Source organism: Anopheles stephensi, chromosome X (assembly GCF_013141755.1).
Source record: "Anopheles stephensi strain Indian chromosome X, UCI_ANSTEP_V1.0, whole genome shotgun sequence".
In the NCBI taxonomy this organism is placed as follows: Eukaryota; Metazoa; Arthropoda; class Insecta; order Diptera; family Culicidae; genus Anopheles; species Anopheles stephensi.
The window spans coordinates 19,729,199-19,744,541 of NC_050201.1; the positions used below are offsets into that span (position 1 = coordinate 19,729,199).

The 15,343-nt window shown below is 40.1% G+C and overlaps 1 protein-coding gene across 1 annotated transcript; it reads right to left on the reverse strand.

Annotated features, from left to right (window-relative positions):
• Positions 1-12,935: 12,935 nt before the first annotated feature.
• On the reverse strand, positions 12,936-15,112 carry LOC118513963. Its single transcript, XM_036060387.1, has 2 exons — positions 14,342-15,112; positions 12,936-13,244 (listed from the first exon to the last, which is right to left on the reverse strand). The coding sequence occupies exons 1-2, from the start codon at positions 15,038-15,040 to the stop codon at positions 13,236-13,238; spliced, it is 708 nt and encodes a 235-aa protein (XP_035916280.1). The 5' UTR covers positions 15,041-15,112; the 3' UTR covers positions 12,936-13,235.
• Between the last annotated feature and the right edge of the window lie 231 nt (positions 15,113-15,343).

The following is a 15,343-nucleotide window of genomic DNA, read 5'->3' on the forward strand; positions in this document are numbered from 1 at the left end:
CACCCATTCCCGAGTGACGGATCGCTCTCCTTTTTTTTGTATTCGGGTCACTCTAGTGACACTCATCCTATATATATATATATATATATATATATATATATATATATATATATATATATATATATATATATATATATATATATATATATATATCTATATATACATATATATATATATATATATATATATATATATATATATATATATATATATATATATATATATATATATATATATATGTATAAAGTAAAGAGGTACACTTCCAGGAATTCCAGGTGGCTTCAGCGTTTTATTCGTAACTTTCGTACTGCACGACGGTTGGCTAATTACTCCCTCCAGCTCTTTAGGGATTTAGCTTTTTTATTATTTTTATTTGATACTTTTTTAATTTGGGATCGGTAAACTATTTTTTATCACATTCGCTCGAGAACACTACCGCACGCGACGATTGTTGTAGATAGTGTGTCTTTGCCGGCGCGGTAACTGTCAAAGCTGACATCTCGATTTACCGACAGTTCCCAGTCGGTGCAAACCATTGGTTCCTGTCTGCACAGTGGTCGCCACAGTACTCCCCTACCAGATCGGTGTTACCGGTAACGCAGAGGAATGGTTACACGACGTTGTGAACGTGTAAAACCGGTCGAATTGTCCTTGTTGGCGACTGGAGATGACGAGTTTGATGGTACTGCTCGTGGTGTTGTAGTGTTTGTAGGCGGTGAACTAGTTGTTGGTGGTGGTGAGGCTAGTGGTGGCGGCGTTGGCTGTGCTGTTGTGGGTGGTTCTTGTGGCATGTAGCAGGGCTTCAGACGGTCGATGGAGATGTTGTTCGGTTTACCATTGACCATTATTTTAAACGTTTTGTTGGAACGGTGTAACACTTGATATGGTCCTTGGTACGGAGGAGTGAGAGCTGGCCGGACGGTATCGTTACGGATAAAAACGTGTGTGCATGTTTGCAGATCCGAATGAACGAAGGTAGCTCTTTTGTCATGCCAGGCGGTTTTTGTTGGTTGAATGTTGTGCATCACCCTTTTTAGCTGCTGTGTGAACTCGGTGGTGTCAGGTGGAGTTGTCTGCGGGCTGCTGTGGAAGAACTCCGCCGGAATCCTCAGCGTGCTTCCGAAAACAAGCTCTGCTGGCGACGCCTTAATGTCCTCTTTGTAGGAAGTCCGCAATCCTAGTAGGATGATTGGGAGGTGGTGAGTCCAGTGCGCAGTATCCTTACAACAAATGGCTGCTTTTAGCGTGCGATGCCAACGCTCTATCAAGCCATTGGCTTGAGGATGATAAGCCGTTGTTCGCAAATGTTTAGTGCCCATCGCTTGACAGAGTTCTCGAAACAGTGCTGACTCAAATTGACGTCCCTGGTCAGTTTTACCCGCAACAAACTGAGTCCTTCTGATAGCCACTATGTCTCCTAAGACATATGAACGTTCCGTTTTGCACCGCTTATCGTATTGTTTTTTATAGTTCTCTTGTGCCTTTTGAATAGCTTCACGAGCTTCAGCTCTCATACGCGCTCTTTCCATGTCATATGCATTGAACATTTCGTTCTCTAATAATTCTCGCAATTGTTCGTTAGGCCTATTGTACATCGTAGTTCCAAACATCAATTCAAAAGGTGATCTACCTGTCGATGATTGACTGTGAGAGTTAATAGCTCTTTGAACCTTTTCTACTGTCTTAAACCTTTTCGATGGCTCATCGGCGGATAGCTTTGCAATTATAGCCAATATTATGCGGTTTATACGTTCTGCTTGCCCATTACCTTGAGGTACTCCGGTAGTACATACCACGTGTTCGATACCTTCGTTTTTAACGTATTCCATAAACGCGTGCGCCGTGAACGCTGCTCCACGGTCGGTAATAATACGTGTTGGATTACCAAAAATTGAGGACCTACTGTTTCAATTTCCTTAAAGCTTCCTCACAATCTGTGGTGCGCGTTGGAAAAAGCCATACAAACTTTGAAAACGCATCTACAATAGTCAATACGTATCGATACTGTTTGGACGTCGCGTCCATTGGTCCAACATGACCTAAATGCAAGGTGTGTAATGGCTTATCCCCTTTGTCGATACAATGCAAAAAACCTTCCCTTTTGCCTACCTTTTTATTAAACAGTATACACTGCACACAGTTATCCACAATTTGCTTAACCTTCTGCTCTAAATGAGGATAATGAAATTTCTGCTTGATGGCGTGTAACGTTCTTGCTACAGAAAAATGCCCATTATTATGAGCTTCCTGAATGACCTCTCTTTCCATACATCTTGGAATCACAAGCAATTCATTCCCTTCTACTACTTTGTAAACCACCCCGCACTTGATCGTGTATCCGCTATATAATCCTTTAGAGATTAGCTCGATGATAGGTAGCAGCGTCTCATCTTGTCGTTGAGCCTTCCTTATCCGGATGGTCACATCGTCGATCATATGCATCACTTCATTGGGGTATCGGCTTAAACAATCAACGTGCTGCAATCGGCTTCCTGGTCGATGTTCAACGCTAAAAGTAAAATCTTGTAAGTATATTACCCATGCCGCTACTTCTCGAGGAACATCCTTTTTCTGAAGAGTTTGCTTGAACGCAATGCAGTCTGTCACCAGCTTGAATTTGATGCCCAGCAGGTAATGTCGAAATCTCTTCACTGCCAAAAATATCGCCTTCGCCTCCAGGATGTAACTATGCTGCTTGGCTTCACTCTCGGTAGTCTTCTTGCTCCAGTACATAACTGGATGCATCTTTCCATCAAAACTTTGCAGCAACACCGCTCCAAACCCGTCCTTCGACGCATCTGTATGAATCTCGGTTTCCGCTTCTCGATCGTTTATTCTTAATACCAGCTCCGTTATCAGCAGATTTTTGAGAGATTCGAACGAATTGATCTCTTGCTCACTCATTTGAAACTCTGTGTTCTTTTGCAGCAGATCAGTCAAGGGACTCGCAATAAATGAATATCCCTTCATGAATTTTCGGAAGAACCTCGTGAGTCCTAAAAACGATTGTACCGCCTTAACATTTTTGGGTATGGGAAATTTTTTTATGGCCTTTGTTTTCTCCGCTCCTGGAGATATCGTTCGTTGACTCACATTATGTCCGAGAAAATGCACCGCTGTTTGCATAAACTTGCGCTTCTTCCACTTTATCGATAAACCACTTTTAGCCGCTACCTTTAACACTCTCTCCGTTTTTTCTAAACATTCTTCGTCTGTTATCCCGTGTATCACAATGTCGTCCATATACAAGTCCATCACGTTTTCACTTATCAAAGTTTTGAATTTATCGTTTATATAACGAATGAACACAGCTGGTGAATTACAAAAACCGAATGGTGCAACATTGAACTCGTACTGGCCTCTCTTTGTCACAAAGGAAGTGAACTTCTTACTTTCTTCCTGAACAGGCACGTGGAAGAACCCATTTTCTAAATCCATGATCGTAAACCACCGTGCTGCCTGAAGTTTTTCCAGTACTTCGTCAATCACTGGAATGGGGAAGCCATCTTTTAGGACCATCGAGTTTAGTTGTCTAAAATCGACACACATTCTGTTCGTACCATCTTTCTTTTTAACTATTACCTTGCGAAATTAGACGATGAAGGACGCACTATGCCTTGCCGTAGCCACTCTTCTACTTGCTTTTACACTGCTTCTTCTTCGGGATATGCTAAGCGAGAGGGCGCATGTCGAAACGGCCGAATTCGCTCTTCGGTCACAATCTCTAATATCACTGAACTCTCTTCTGCTCGATGTTCACTTCGTACTACCTTATAATTCTCGATCCACTGGTTTATTTTGCTGCGATATTTCTCAGGTACTATTATTTCTTGCTCGCTATCTATTTCAAACCCATTCGCGAACAGAACATTATCCACGTTGTTTGTTTCCATCTTTTCACTTCGAGGAATTAATCTTACTCCGTCTTTTGTAACTTCTGCATCGAACAGCAACAACGATTCTCTCCCAACAACACATTCGTACTTCATTGTTCCGTCCGGTACAATGAAAAATGGCACTGCCTGATACCTTCGCAAGTTTATCAACACATCCGTCGAAATTCTTCCTGCAGCCCGAGTACGCTTCCCTCCGAAACCGTGTAGTTCAATAGACACGTTTTCTACTGGTGGGGCTCCGATTCGATGAAACACTGTATTGGTGATCAAACTAAAATAACAGCCAGAGTCAAACAAAGCATATAGCACACAATTGCCGATCATCATATTTACCGTAGGCTCCTCACCATCTACAATCAAATTTGAGGTAACTCCCGGCACTGGCTTTCTCCCGCACTCGTTTGCTTTGTGTCCGTTTTGACCACAACGGTAACACTTCGTTCGCGCTCTGTTTCGACACGTTTTTGCCTCATGACCGGGTAAGCCGCAATTGTAGCACTTTAGAACGACATCCTTTGTGTTGCAATTGTTGGACAAATGTCCCCATTTTCCACACTTGTAGCATTTTCGAGTTATGTTTTTCACTGCTACACTACTTTTCCCGAAACTCTCATTTGGCAACTGAGATTTCATCGCCTGATACTTCTTAAGCTGAATTTTCAGCTCGGCCAGACTTGACGCGCCCATCAAACACACTTTATGCCTGGGATCATCGTCGATACCCTGAGCAATATACTCACAAATTGATTCTTCATCGACTTGCCCTTTCTTTGCCAGCGCCTGCATCGCGTACACATACTCGATATATGATTCGTCTATGCGCTTCTTCCTCTTCCGCATTGCTTCATGCACATCTACATTTTTCGTTTCGTCACTAAACTCCGCTGCAAGCGCGTCTTTTAACTGTTTCCATGAGTTCATACTGTTTGCGCTACTAATAAACAATTTAGCCGGACCCGTAAGCAGCCGCTTAGCATATACCGACTTGTGTAATTCCGTCCATCCCAACAGTCGAGCATTCTCCTCGAATTCGGCGATAAATGTGCCTATGTCATGTCCTTTTCCATCACCCGGGAACGTAGGTAACGCATCCTTCACATCGTTAAAATTGAGCGTAGGACGCACTATGTCTGACATTGTTTGCGCATCCAGGAATTCGTCCATGCTGGTCGAGTTGAAAAGGCTTTGTTCTGCAACCTTTTCCCCCGGCTCACTGTGGTTGACCAGTCGCGCCGCTCGCTCTTCTTTTGTTCCCGATGTCGCCAACTTCTTAGCTTCACATTGCTTCACTAACCCAGTTCGTGTGAAGGATTCCACGATCTCAGCTACCTTGTCTTCCATTGTTCTATACCTCGGTTTTACAGTCAACAGGCGTCACGCAGCACACACACACACACTCAACGTTCTCCTTCCACGCAGCACGTTCCAGCGTACCCAGCGTTCTACGTACACACTACTCCACGCACACAGTACTATCGCGCACACAACCAATTCCTTGTGCACCACCAATAGCCAACAGATAGCGTCTCACGCGCACACAGCGCTAACAAGGAGCGCACAGCCACTCCAAACGGAACTGTTCTCCTGCGCAACAAGCGCTAGCCGGGAGCACACAGCAGTCCGACACACACAGTTCTTTACGTGCACACAGCACTAACAGGGAGCACACAGCAACCCACACACACAGCAGTTTACGTGCACACAGCACACATCAGCTCACACAGCGCCAACAGGAAGCACACAGCAACCCTCGCACAAAGCACACGTTCGCGCACACAGCGCCAACAGGGGCACACAGTAACCCACGCACACAGTAATTTACGTGCACACAGCACACATTTGCGCACTCTTGGTTGTGATTTTCTACTGTCTCTGTGGATATTCGTATGGTGTTTGCTTTTGATTTTTTTCTTAGCAACATTAATACTGTGATACCTGTTATTGAGATAAGCAAAGTCCAAGCTGGCCACGAAGCCTGATGCGTAAAGATGTGTTCTAATTTCCGAAGGCGTGTTCCTTCCAGTATCTCATTTGGGTTGCCGTTGATTCTTTTGACTCCAAGGTCTGTTGCTATTGTGTACACGGGGTGTTCGACTTTAGCGATTTCACTATTGGAGAAACTGTAGTTTGTAAAGCGTATAGAACAGTTCCTATAATGTATTAAGTACGCTCCTTTGAGAGGACTTTCTGTCTAATCGCAGGTCGATTACAGGGTATCGTTCGCATCGTTAATAAGGACTATGGTTGGACTAATCTCTAATACTGTGCTTCGATCTATGGCTGTTTCGAAAGCACATTCACTTGGGTGTCCTAGTATCATATTGGCATCACATTTGTGCGTAGAGACATCTTCGACTTTGCATAACGTCATGTTGCTTATTTTTAGGCACGTTCCTGTTTGTTTTATTTATTTATATTTCTAGTTGGACGGCTTGACGCCGTATTGACAGCACGTTCCTGTTTGCTTCAATAGATTTTCTTCATATCGCAAGAAACGGTTTGACCATAGTTTTACTTTTTGACTTTTCTTAACTACTGGCTCAACTCTTAAGTATGCATACGAAATTGCGCTGAGGTTCGGGACTTCTATGATGTACAGTATGATGTCATCTTTCACTGCTATGCGCGTTGTTATGAATTGTAGTATTTCTTCTATCATGTCGGTTCTGATGTTCTGGTCGTGAAGATTTCGGTATATTAGGTCGATTTCGTTAGGCGTTAGTAGATTTTTGTTTACAATATTTATCTTAGATAAAATAATTGCCATTTCAATCTGATCTATTACATTCTTGATTATATCTAACGCGTATAGTTGTTTTAACATTGTAGTCTCCTTATCATTCTTTGAAATGTTTCGCAATCTCTCTCGGATAAGTGAGTTAATCATTATTTGTGTATTACTATTGTCGACTAATTGATCTAGTGAATTGGTTATAGCGTTCAAATCATCTGCGTCTGGGGATCCGGCGATCCATTTCCATGCTTTTCCTAATGAATCCCATGTTTTGGAACGAAAAACCTTTGGATCAAACCTTGGGTTTGATCTGATTTACATTATTCTTTATTTCCTGTAACTTTTGCTTTAGTATATCGGGTATTGTTCCTGATTGTCTGATTTCGGTTTCTATATTTTCCAAGGATTTTTCTATTCTCGTCACGTTAATGGCATGTCTAATTTTCCTGTTTCCTGTAGTCTTACTTCTCCAGTGTTTGTTATAGCAACTGGTTTATTTGTAAGATCAAGCACTTCTAGTGTAGCCATGGTCAATAGGTATTCTTCTTCGGTGGCACTACAACCTCGAAAGGTCTCGGCCTGCCATTTCTGGCTTTCTGTGACATGATTTTACCCGTAGCAAAGTAGTCAGCCCTGCGTACGGGGAGACGGTCTGGATGGGATTTGAACCCCGGTACTGCCGTATAAAGACCGGCGCCGTTGTCGCCTCGGCCACGAGTTCGCCCGGTCAATAGGTATGGGATGCTGTAAAAAGATCAATAGTCATGTGGTTATTCTGTGTTCTCCTTGAACTCCTACTGGTTGGTTGATTTCCTCAATGTCACATTCTTTACATTGGATTTGTGGATTTTATTATTTAATTCGTTTTTGAACGTAGTGTGCTTATTCCTTTGTACAATATGTTTCTTAAATTTGTCGTTATGTTTTGCTCTTCTGACTTTGTCTTTTACATACACATTTTGTCCAGTCTCTTATTCTGGCGGTTCTTTTCTAGTTTTGTTGTGCTTTTCTAATGCTTTCAATTTTGCTTCCTGTAGTTTGACGATTACTTCATCGTATCTCTTGGTTCTTATTTCTTCTAATTCTTCAGGGGTTGTACAGTTAATGGTGATTCCGAATAATATTTCTTTTGATGTTTTACCGATTGAAGAGTGGATAGTTTTGTTATATTTTTCTACTGCGATACATATAATTGTTCTGCAGCTAAGGTCTGGTGCCAATTTCTTTTGGATTCTTTGGATTACATTCTGCAGCTCAGTTATAGTCGAATGTAATCTTTCTATTTGACCATTTGTTTCTGAGTGGCTACTGGGTGCTGTAATGATTTTATGTTTAAATCCAACATCATACCTTTAATCTCGGCTGATAGGAACGCTTTTTTGTTGTCTATAACTACAGAGTATGGAATTATATTTGAAGTTATTGTATTATGAAAAGCGTTACGTAAATGGATGGTATGTTTTAATTTTACGGGGATCTGTTGTTATTTCAGGAAATAACCAAGAAGTTTCGCTTTGGGGTACAAGAATAAACACACGTCCGATCCGGTTGGATGTCTATGCTCTTCTGACAACACAAGGCGATTTTTATTATTCACCGTCTACACGTTCCTCCAACCTTAAGGCGTATTTCAACGTTACATTTTTATTACTCAACAGGATCATACGAGCGTATTTAGAAAATTTATCAATACTCGAAACGAATAATTGACCCTCTATTTGATACATGTCTAGGTGTAGGATCTCAAACGGGAAGTTGGGATAGGGGATTCTTGGAATTGTATTTTCAAAGGTTGTCGGTCATATTTCGACGTGTTACAAGTGTCGCAGGACGAAATGTATTTTCGTATGATTTGTGTCAAGTGGGGAAAGTAATATTTTCTTAAAATTTAGTTTTTGTTCTCGTCTATTCCGCGATGAGCTCTGTCGTGTGTTTGTTGTACTATCCGTTCTTGTTCGTTTGCGTCCGTTTTATCGTTTAATAAAGTTTGAGTGAATCTAATGCGTAAAAGTTTAGATTGGCTGAAGTATTCTCGGTATACTTCTTGTAGTTGTCCCATGATTTCTTCGGATGTAAAGAGTCCAATTATTTTGCTTGGTTCAAAGAATTCTTTCATGAGAGATGTTAGTATTTTTTTGTCTAAACGAGTTCTTTTTATGACGATTCGTGTGTAGTTTAGAAAGGGTTTAATTACTGTCTTCTCGGAGTTAGTATTTGTTTTTTTCCAAGATGATTTGTAGTTTAAAAGCATTTACGGGTGCTTCTGTTGATATGATGTAATTTGCATCATCATCGTCAGCGGAGTGTTGTGTAGGTGTTAAGGTGTGTATCTGTGTTCGGCTTAGTGCGTCTGCAACTACGTTTGCCTTGCCAGGTTTGTATCTGATTTCGTAGTCATGCTCTTCTAGATATGACTTCCAGCGTTTCAATTTCGCGTTGACATTTTTGTCTGATAACGAGAATGTCAATGGTTGGTGGTCAGTTAAGATAATAAACTTCTGACCGTAAATATAATTCCTGAAGACTTTAAGCGCCCAAAATATGGCCAACATTTCTTTTTCTGTAGCTGAAAAATTCTCTTCAGTTCTATTTAGCGTTCTCGACGCGAAATGTATTGGTCTGTCTTTGCCTACATCTCCTTGACTAAGAACTGCTCCGATGGCGAAATTAGAAGCATCTGTCGTTATAATAAAATCTTTTTTGAAATCAGGATATATTAGTATATCGCTTGAGGTTATTACTGTCTTCATTTTTTCGAATGTTTTTCTTTGCTCGTGATTAAGTTGAATCGGTCTGTTCTTTTTGGAGTCTCCCTCCCCCCTGAAGATATTTGTTAAAGGTTTTGCGATCTTTGCAAAGTCTTTTACAAATCTTCGGTAGTAACCTAATAATCCGAGAAAGCTTCGTAGTTCCTTTACGTCTTTAGGTTCTGGCCATTTTTCAATCACATCGATTTTTTTCTGGTTGGGTTTTATATCTTCGTTTGTGATTACGTATCCTAAAAATTCAATTGATTTGTGTAAAAATTCCGATTTGTCTGGTTGAAGTTTAAGGTTTGCTTTTTCTAAAGTATTCAACACTATCTTAAAATTTTCATTATGTTCTTTAGGATTTTTTCCAAATATGACTACATCGTCAACATAAACATAGCATCTTTTTCCTATTTGTTCACGAAGTACGTCATTCACAGCTCTCTGAAAAATTGCAGGAGCATTTTTGAGTCCGAATGGCATTCGAACGAACTCATATTTCCCAAAATTTACGGAAAATGCAGTTTTCTCAATGTCCTTTGGGTGCATTTTAATCTGATGAAACCCTGAAGCTAGGTCAAGGGTTATAAAATATTCATTACCTCCTAACTGATCAAGTATATTTGAAATCTCAGGCATAGGATATTTGTCCGATATGGTTTTTATATTTAACTTACGGTAGTCAATTACTAAACGATTTTTTTTCTCTTTTGATGCGTCCATTTTTTTCGGTACAATCGACACGGGAGAATTCCATGGGGATCTAGATGGTTGATGACGCAGGATACTGCTTTCGGATTCTCTGGTGTCTCTAATTTGCTACTAATGCAAATAAACTGGTGCTTTGGTGTGTCGTACTCGTGTATTGTAATTTAGAACTTTTCCATGTGCTTTTCGTTTTTATTTGTTTACAATGTTGTTTTTTTTATCTAACTGTCAATCTACAAGAAAAACTAGAAGAAGTCTCTCAGACGTTAGCTTAGGTCGTAGTCTAAGTAAATTGCTGCATACAACTTGCATGCAACACAATTCCACTATTTACATTTAAGAGGGGCGCTAACATCCCGGCTACCTTGAAATACCCGTTATTTCAACACTAATCTTGGAGTGGGAGTAAAGCTATTTTAGCCACTGGACGCGTGATTGTTTTGCCATCGATGGTCTTTAACGAAAATACTCGTACTATCTCATCCTTTCCGGGTTGAAGTGAAACAATTTAAGCTAGTGGCCAATGTCCTGGAGGGACATTGTCTTCCTTCAAAACTACTACCTTTCCTAGTTCGACCTTAACGGGTGGTTTGCAACCCTTTGTTGCCCTGGCTTGAAGTTGTTGTAGGTATTCTGGGTACCACCGTGCCCAAATAGCTTGCATAATCTTTTGAGTGCGTTCCCAGTGAGTTAGTCGGTTATCAGGAATCTTTGTGACGTCTACCTCATGGACCATTTGAAGGTTAGAACCAGTTATTAAATGACCCGGTGTTAGTACTTCAAGATCATCAGGGGAGTTAGGAATAGGAGTGAGTGGCCGCCGATTCAGGCACATTTCAACACGTGCGCATAATGTTAAAAAATCTTCGTACAACAGTGTAGATGACCCTAGCTCCTTCAGAAGATGATGTTTTGCTGATTTCACCGCGGCTTCCCAAAGCCCGCCGAAATGAGGAGCTCGCGGCGGAATAAACTTCCATACTGTTGTATTTCGGAACAAGAGGAATCCACACGTGTGTTCTGCTTGCGCTTCAATCCCCGACTGCCTTTTATTGCCTGCTGTCATTTGACAGCTATGACAACTTTCCTCCTCTTTACAAAGAATTATTTATGGGTTCTTAAACAATGTTTAAACTTAACGTAATTTAGCTGGTAATGTTCTTATTCTTATAGATCTTCGCAATGTATTATCTCTTGCTTCGTGATTATCTGTGGACGAGGTCTTACCATGATCATCATTTGGTAATACCATGTCACTATCCGTGCTTTCTCGTTCTTCTACTTCTGTTTCTGGGCATGTAAATCTTGTTTCGAATTGATTTTTTTCGGGTCCTGGCCTTAATTGATTTACATGTCTTTTCCAAATTCTTCCATCATCTAATACGACTTCATAATGTAATTTACCAATTTTATTTTTAATTGTACCGAATTCCCATCTCTCTTTATTCGGTACGAAATTTCTTGCAGTTACTCTATCTTGTGGGTTGAATGATCTTTTTGTAGGTTTTTCCTCATACGTGGAGTACTCTTTCTCCTTAGGCGGTAACATAACATCTATACGAGATCTGATCTGCCTTCCTAACATCAACATTGATGGACTCTCTCCCGTAGATGGATGCACCGTTTTTCTATATATCATAAGTATATTTTGCAGTTGCTTAGATATTTCAGAAGTCTTGCAATTCAAAGCCTTAATCTTTTCTTTAATCGTCTGTACATATCTTTCAGCCTGCCCATTTGTTGCTGGATGATATGGCGCTCCCATTTTATGGACAATCCCATTTGCTTTTAAAAATGATTGAAAGCTTTCAGATGTAAATTGTGTTCCTCTATCTGTTACTAATGTGGATGGCAAACCAAATGTAGAGAAAATTTCTCTCATTTTTTCTATTGTTGTTTCAGTGTTCATGTCTTTAGTTATTTTTACCTCAGGCCACTTACTAAACGCATCAACTAAAATGAGGAAATAGCATCCTTGAAACGGCCCTGCATAATCCGCATGAACTCTATGAAATGGAACTGTTGGTCTTTCCCAGATATGCGTTGAAATTTTTGGTGGATCTTTTCTAACTTTCGCACATCCAATGCATTGTTTAGATAATTTTTCTATATCTTCATCTATTTTATGCCACCAACAATATGCTCTGGCCATTGATTTCATTCTACAAATTCCAAAATGTCCTGTATGCAATTCTTGTAATACTTTTGTTCTTAAGGAAGGTGGTACGTATGCCCTTGACCCTCTCATCAAACATCCGCTTTGTAAAGTGAATTCTTCCTGATCTATTCCAAAACGATTTTCCTTTTCTACTGTTCTGCCAGTCCTTAAACCTTCCATGAGTATTTGTACTGTGTCGTCTTTTTCTGTACATTCCTTCAATTCTTTCAAAGTTACTGGTAATGTTTCTATCTGATTAATTTCAATTTCATCTATTTCTTTGCTTGTTAAGTCATTTCCCTTGTTTGAAAGTGGAAGTCGTGACATCGCGTCCGCATTTGCATGATCTTGCGAAGGTCTATGTCTGATTTCGAAGTCGAAAGATTGTAAGAACACTGCGTAGTGTTGCATTCGTAATGCCGATAACGTAGGAAGACCTTTGTTTGGTGAGAATATTTGTGATACTGGTTTGTTATCAGTTTCTAATATGAACTTTCTTCCGTACAAGTATCTATAATATTTTTTTACTCCAAATATTATGGCGTACGCTTCCTTATCCACTTGAGTATATTTTTGTTGTGTGCTTGAGAGTGTTTGGGATGCATATTGTATCGGACGTTCTTTCTTGTCAGGCATGATATGGCTAAGAACAGCACCTACTCCATACGGTGAAGCATCTACAGCTAATATTAATGGAAGGGTACTATCGTAGTGTACCAATACTCTCTCAGACTGTATTTCTGACTTTACCCAGTTAAAGGCCTTTTCACACTCTGTATTCCACCTAAAATTTGTCTTGTTTTTTAGTAGGTTGTTAATTGGATACATGTAAGTACTTAAGTTCGGCAAAAATCTTCCATAATAGTTCACTAGTCCCATAAAAGCACGCACTTGATCCTGATCTTTTGGCCTTGGCATCTTCTGTATGGCTTCTATTTTTGATTCCATCTTATGTATTCCTTGTTTGTCGATTACATACCCGCAGTATTCTATACTATCTGCAAAAAAGAAACATTTTTTTACATTTATTCTTATGTTGTTTTCGTCAAATCTTTTTAAAAACTTCAGTTAGTCTTTGCATATGCATTTCGTCGTTGGATCCTGTTATTTTTACGTCATCTAGAAAAACAGACACTCCAGGTATGTCTTGGAGTATTGAACTGATTTGCCTTTGAAAAATAGCTGGTGCCGAAGCAACCCCATACATCAACCTGTTAGGTTTGAACAGTCCCATATGCGTATTTAATGTTAGGATTTCCTGACTTTGTGGATGGACTTCCATTTGCAAGTAGGCTTGAGCTAGATCTAGCTTCGTAAATTTTTTTCCACCAGCCATGTTTGCAAACAGCTCTTCTATTGTAGGTAATGGGTGTTCATCTACTAACAAATGTTTATTCACCGTTAGTTTGTAGTCACCACATAGTCTTATTTTATTTCCAGTTTTCTTAACTGGAACAATAGGAGTGGCCCACTCACTTTGATTTACTTTTGTCCATATTCCTTGTTGTACTAGCTTATTTATTTCTGTTTCTACTAGTTCCTTTAACGCGAAAGGTAAGGTTCGTGATTTAAGAAAAACTGGTCTAGCGTTCTGTTTTAAAACAAGTGAAGCTTGCATATTTGTTATTCTGCCTACTGTTTCTTCAAATACTCTTGGAAATTTTTTCATAAGCTTTTCTTTCACTTCTTCCGATTGTGTGCCGATTGATTTCACTAGTACCTTTCGGGTGAGTAAAATTTCATTCCAATTCAACTTTAAGGACTGCATCCACTCTCGTCCCAATAAAGGGCGTCTATTAGAATTTACAACAAATAATCTGAGTTTTGTTTTTGTGTTTCCTATTCCTACTTCGATCAAAATGGTTCCGTATAATTCAATTTCCTTTCCACAATAACTGCTCAATCTTATTTTTGACGGCAACATTAAATAATCTTTAAACCACTTAAGTTTATCTTGAAGGTTGATAATTGAAACTGGGGATCCCGTATCTATTTCGAATTTAATCACTTGTTTGTTCACTAGTAAGTCCAAAAATATTTTTGGTGCATATACAGAATCTTCACTTTTTATGTTACTCACTACAACTGTATTTACCTCTTCTTCTTCCTCCTCGCTGTCGTGAATTTCCTCGACGACATTAACCTTTTTCTTCGTGTTGTTTCGACACACACGCTGCAAATGTCCAACCTTTTTGAACTTTAAACAAGTAGTAGTGGCATGTCTGCACATGTTTGCCATGTGCCCTTCACTACCACATCTATAGCATTTCAGCGATGCTGGCTTGTAGTTCTTTTGTTTTAGCTCCGGCTTCTGAGATTTTTCTACGAACTTCACTTCGGCTGCGGCTGCTTCATGTCTCACAATGCCTATTCCTTGTTGCGTTGCTTCCATAGCTGATGCCAATGTGGTTGCCTTTTCCCATGTAAGCTCCTTCTCTTCCAACAGCCTGGTTTGCATGGCTTTGTTTTGCAATCCGAAGACAAATTGGTTTCTTAACGCCTTGTTCAGGTATTCGGCGAACCCACAAAATCTTGCTTCTTTCTGGAGCACTTTGGCGTATTCCGCAACCGTTTCACCTTCTTGCTGTTTTCGTTGCCAAAATTTGAACAATTCTACCATTTCCAATGGTCTGGGTTCGTAATGGGAAGTTAATTTATCCACTACTTCCTGGTAGGTCAAACCTTCCGGTTCTTTGGGTAAGGCTAAATCACACAGGGTGTTGTAGCATTCCATACCCATGTGATGCAAGAGCACTGGTTTCTTTTTCTCCGGCTGCAAATCCATCATCTCCATTGCTGTCTCCAACCGTTTTAACCATCTCTTCCATGATAACACTTCTTTGTTGTATGGTTCAATGTAGACATTATGAGTCGGATTATTCATTTTGATAAATTTTTCCTCTACGGGTAGACTTGAACAAACACTGTTTTTTTTCTTTTCCTCTTCCATGAACTGGTTCAGCCTCGTCGCCAACTGTTGTATTTCGGAACAAGAGGAATCCACACGTGTGTTCTGCTTGCGCTTCAATCCCCGACTGCCTTTTATTGCCTGCTGTCATTTCACAGCTATGACACATACAATCTCGTTCACAGCACA